The 5,577-nt window shown below is 42.4% G+C and overlaps 1 protein-coding gene across 1 annotated transcript; it reads right to left on the bottom strand.

Moving 5' to 3' along the window:
• Positions 1 to 4,155: 4,155 nt before the first annotated feature.
• On the bottom strand, positions 4,156 to 5,088 carry LOC144370448 (olfactory receptor 2A14-like). Its single transcript, XM_078031198.1, has one exon. It carries the CDS (start codon positions 5,086 to 5,088, stop codon positions 4,156 to 4,158), a length of 933 nt encoding a protein of 310 aa, XP_077887324.1.
• Between the last annotated feature and the right edge of the window lie 489 nt (positions 5,089 to 5,577).

The following is a 5,577-nucleotide window of genomic DNA, read 5'->3' as shown; positions in this document are numbered from 1 at the left end:
TCAACGGGAACAAGCAGCAGGAACACCCTAATCCCAGCAATAATCTTCAATCTCCAACTTCCCTAAAACCCATTGTCTTAAACTGGCAACGCCTTAAACTCAAGGAGCCGGTTACTTCCTCAAACCTGATCAGCTCTAAACCCGGATCTGCCTTGGTCCTTGAGCAAGGTCACCTTATTAAAGCATGCATGCAATGTCCCATCGAATGTCCTCTAAGCAGCATGGGGTACGCTTGGCAAGGAAATTTCGATGCGTCATTCCTACTTGGTAATGGCCCTCAGCACATCAGGAAGTTGAATAATTGCCTACAAGACCAATCTTACATCATATTGCAGTGTGGTCATGGTACAAGTTGGTGAGAAATAGAGAAATATTTATTGTACTTTTCCAGCAGATGTGGCCTTTGCCTAAAAGTTGGAATACTATCATGTGCAAACATCATTACAGTTAGACAAGATACAGTTGTTTCTGCATCCCTAATCAATTGGGGGCAATTTCCATCAAAATCACTTTCTTTCATACTGTGAGGCCAATCTCTGTCTTATGATCAGGACATGGTTTTTATTCAAAACAGTTCCTGGCCCCCTAATTGGGCCACAGGCTGTCTTATTCTTATTTGTTCTTGAAATGAAGACAGTTGTAGCATGTCAGTGAAAATCCTCAGTGTCCCCAGAGAATATCAATAAACCATAAGGCCTGTGAGATCCCTGTCGTGGTTCCTCCTCTGCCTATCAAGGAGGATGAAAGGCTCTTGACCTGGGAATACTTGTTCCCATCTGCATCACAACAGTCAAGGGATACTGTTGGTCAAGGTGGGCACCCTTCCTAATACTGAGTCCCAGCAATATCCTGAATTATTTGATAGTCTGCAGGACCCATTTTTTTTTTTAAAAGTGCCACCTATTTTCAAGTTGAGTTCCATTCTGTGCCTTCCTCGTGGAAGGAAATTCCCCATAATCTGCTTATTCTAATGAACAAATCTTTTTCTCAGGGTCTCACTTCTCATTAAATTCTGCATGTCCCATTATGCCTAGATGAGCACCTGATTTCCCTAAAGCCCTCCTATTTCTCTTGGGGGACAATCGCCATTCTCCTTATCATCATTGTGTAGTGATGGCTTGGGTGAAATTAGAATATAGGATAGTTTCCCCAGAATATTGCCTCCCACATCAGAGTTTGGTATTCATTATCCCACCGAGATGAAATTTAGACTGAGAATGCCATAAAATGTCCCATGACTTGATTCTCTGGAGGCGAGGACATCCCCAGGGAACTTGCAGCAACCATGTGAAAGTTACGCTTTATTCCCCTCAGAAACCCAATGTCTTCTTTTCTGTGTGTAGTGCCCTGCGCACACCAATAAGGATAACTTGTACTTGTCCACAGTACTTCACAGTGTGCAAGGAATGCACTTGGCATATTTTTGTCCATTACCACCAAAGATCTTTCTGAGCATTTGGTCATCAATGTTTAGAGTTACACAATGATCAGTCACATCTTGTATGACCAAGTGCAGTGGAGTTCCCAGAAATTTATTTCCAAATGATATTTGTGGTGAACATAACCTGAAAGACAAGAATCAATGTCACTCATGTATTACTACAGTTTTCCTTCAGTCGCCAACAGCTCTTGTAGGGTAACATCATATGGTCAAAACGTCTCGTGGTGTCCTGCCACAGGGGGCTTGCAAGCTCCTCTTTGACTTGAGTTCCAAGAGCAGGAAGGGATTTGCCAAACCTATGAGACCTCAGCCTTTTCGGCGTCGGCAATAATTGTACCAAGAGACAAAATCCTCTCTTGTTGTGGACAGCTCTTGAGGCAGCAGCGTATTATATTTCCTTCATCGTGGGTGTTTATTTTTGATGTGTCACTTACTCATGTGTTTCCTGTTTGCTGCTGTTTCTCCTTGGCTCCACTTGTCGTGGATTCCAGCTCAGTTTTCCACAATTGGAAGGCATGTTGGGTCCAGCCACTGTGCTGCTGTAGGTGCCGGCCGCAGCACCAGTTTAGGAAGTGTCTCCCCTCACCCCATTCCCTCCCATAGAGGGTGGGGCCACACAGGCCCAGAACCAGTGGGCCGCATCAAGCACAGGGTGACACAGCCACATCAACCCTCACACAACTTTGCCGGATGGGGTGAAAACAGGTCCCTGCCGGCAGCCTTTGGGAATCCTTAGGCCTAGTTACTATCCTTAAGTGCAGAGCACTCCTGTTTCTGGCCATCCTAGTGGCTGGCTGCCCTGGTCCAGGAGCAACTGCATGTGGTAGGAAAAAAATAAAGCTGGAAAAATGTGGGGAAGGGTTGTGAAGGGATACTAGGACTTGCCCCAATTCACTCCCCAAATCCTTCAGAAAAAAAGAGGCATGTGTTGAGTCAGGACCCTCCCACGGCCCCTTCCGGAAGGCACACAGCTAGTTCTGCATGGTGGCTGTTTCATGCAGTGTGGTTTGTGACACAGCGTGTCTATCTGAGGTGCTCTGTGCCCTTTCCTGTATGATGGGCCAAAGAGTGCATTTTGGGCCTGAAGCAATGTAACTTGGTGGTTCGAATTAGGAAAATCTCTTACTTCTGTAATCATGGTTCACTTTAGTCATCAAATGTATTTATAACAACTAATTTTCAGTTTTACGTGTTAAATTTATCAGCTCTTTACTCTTACAGACAGCTTCTTGCTTGCTTTTTTTCTGGAGTGGAGGTCATACTTTCCTATTTCATTAACATTATATAAATATATCCGTATATATGGAGATATGTGTGTGTGTGTGTGTGTATGAAACTGGGCATTTTGGATAAAACTCTGGATATGATCTGTCTACCTCTAATATTTCAAGGCTTCTTTGATATTTATTTGGTTACCTGAGTATTTGTTTAATCAGAGTATTATTTTTTGTGAAGTGTAAAGTCTAATCAAGTATCAGGTTGAGAATTACATTTCCAGAAAACGCAGACTAAGGTGAGAGTGGCTGTCAGAACATATAATGAAATCTAGGACCATCTCAACATAAAGATATAGAATACCTCTGATAAAAAGACTGCAAAATTTAAAAGAAAAGAACTAAAAAAATCTAAATCCTGATAAATTCACCACTAAACAACCAGTCGGTCCCATATGTCTCTCTGCTGTTTCTTATTGCTTACCGTGCTCCAATCCAAATCTTTTGCAGGATTTTTTTTTATTTCAAGGTTTCAAGTTCAAAGTTGTAATAGTATGTAAGTCTGCTCTCAGTTCCAAAATATGATGGAGTAAATACGAACATGTAGAATTAATTAGCTGCTGAGTCATGGTATGTTCTAGAAGATGTCAGAGGGAAAGACTCACTCTTGAAGTTCTCCAAAATCTTGGCCTTGAATTGCATCTAATCACTCATGTCCCTTAATAGGAAAAGTCACATCTAGAGGATTTGTATCATGCTTTGATTAACTAAACTGACTTGGCCAATCTGGATAAAAGCTTTGATAGTATTAGTTATTTCCCAATAATTCGAATTACATTTCTAATCTGTGCAATGATGAATTACTCATTAAAAATTTTAGACAATTTAATGGGTATGAAATAGAATCTCATAGTAGCTTTAAGTACAATTTCTTCCAGACTAATGGCAGCAAGCAGAACTTTATATCTATTAGCTGTTCATATCTTTGTAGAATGTCTGTTCATGTGACTTGCTAATTCTATTACATTTTCTTATCTTTTTTACATTGATTTGAAGAAGTTTATCCCATGTACTACCTACAGTTCCATTTAGTCATATATGTATTTAGGTATATATAGTTTTCTATATAAATATGTATTTCATATAAAATATATATTGATATATATAGTTTGAATACTCTCACTTGATCTGTGACTCTACTTCATGATTCTTAATGATGACTTTGATGAGCAGTGATTAATTTTGAACAAGTCCCATATTTATCACACTTAAAGATTTTATGTTCAGTGTTTTTTGAGTTTCTTTAAATATTCCACATTTACCCAAGATCATGAAAACACTCAACTATTTTTTTTCCTCCAAATATTGTCTTAAGATTATATGTGTACATCTACATATTCCATTTTTAAATAGCATGTGTTCTTGGAAAGAGCAAAAAATGCCAACTCCCATGTTTCAGAGGAAACAAATTCTCCTCTACACGTGGCCCTTTCATGTCTCTCACATCAGCCTCTCCTTCCTCAGCGCCCTGCGCAGGGCGCCCTTGACCTCTGCGTTCCTCAGGCTGTAGATCAGGGGGTTCAGCATGGGGTTGAAAAGGCTGTAGAACAGGGAGAGGATCTTCTGCTGCTCCTCAGGGTGGCGGGACTGGGGGGCCATGTACATGACGATGGCGCTGCCAAAGAAGAGCCCCACCACACAGAGGTGGGAGGAGCAGGTGGAGAAGGCCTTTCTGCGGCCCTCCCCTGACTGGATCCTCAGGATGGCCAGCAGGATGCGCGTGTAGGACGCCAGCACCCAGCACAGGGGCCCCACCAGGATGAACACGCAGGCTGCAAAGATGCAGAGTTGGTTGAGCCTGGTGTCGGCACAGGCCAGCTTGAGGACAGACAGGATCTCACAGAAGAAGTGGTTGACCTCGTGAGGCCCACAGAAGGGCAGCCTCAGGATAAGGACTAGATGGACCAGGGCCAACAGGAAGCTAAACATCCAGGAAGCAGTAGCCAGAATGGTGCATAGTCTCCAGCTCATGATGATAGCATAATGTAGAGGGTGACAGATGGCCACATACCGATCATAGGACATCACCACCAAAATCAGGCATTCTATGTGAGCAAAAGCCAAGTACAGGAATGTCTGCATGAGGCATGGAACAAAGGAGATGGTTCTTCTTTGGTTCACAAGGTTTGCCAGCATCTTGGGGACATTGTTGGAAGCATAGGACATGTCAACTATGGCCAGATGAGAGAGGAAGAAGTACATGGGTGTGTGCAGTCTGGGGTCCAGACAGATAATCCCAAGGATGATCCCATTCCCCAGCAGGGTGAAGGTGTAGAAGACAGAGAAAAGTCCACAGAGGAAACCCTCTAGTGCCGGATCCACCTGGAATCCCAGCAGAGTGACTTGTGTGATCCATGTCTGGTTCCCTCCCATGCTCTTCCAGCAGACAGGAGACCTGGACCAGGACAATTGGTCAGAGCTGTGGAGCAAAGATGCAAGGTAGTTAGTGGATGTCACAGAGAGAGCGTTTGGAAATGGATCACTTAGGATGAATTTGCTCTTATTTATTTTCAGATATGTTCCAGAAAATTACTTGGTTTGATCATAAAAATGAGAGAGGAACAAAAAGAAAACAAAATAATATTAACTTTTCTTCTTCTCTATTTTTTTTTTCTGTGCTGGGGTTTGAGCGCAGGGCCTCATGCATGCTAGGCAAGTGCTCTCCTGCTAAGTGATATCACTGGTCCTAAATCTTTATATAGATAAGAAAAAACCATGGTTAAAATAGTATAGGATCTACTGTCATATACTCTATACAGGTGGATACATATACTCACATGCACACTTATGTTGTTTTAGAGAATTCACATATTCTGGTTTCCTTTTCAGAGTGGGAGTCATAATGTCATTTGAAGTGAGGTG

The sequence above is a fragment of the Ictidomys tridecemlineatus genome, chromosome 2 (genome assembly GCF_052094955.1).
Source record: "Ictidomys tridecemlineatus isolate mIctTri1 chromosome 2, mIctTri1.hap1, whole genome shotgun sequence".
NCBI lineage: Eukaryota > Metazoa > Chordata > Mammalia > Rodentia > Sciuridae > Ictidomys > Ictidomys tridecemlineatus.
Note: the sequence above shows the minus strand (reverse complement) of the source record. Positions and strands in the feature narration are given on the sequence as shown.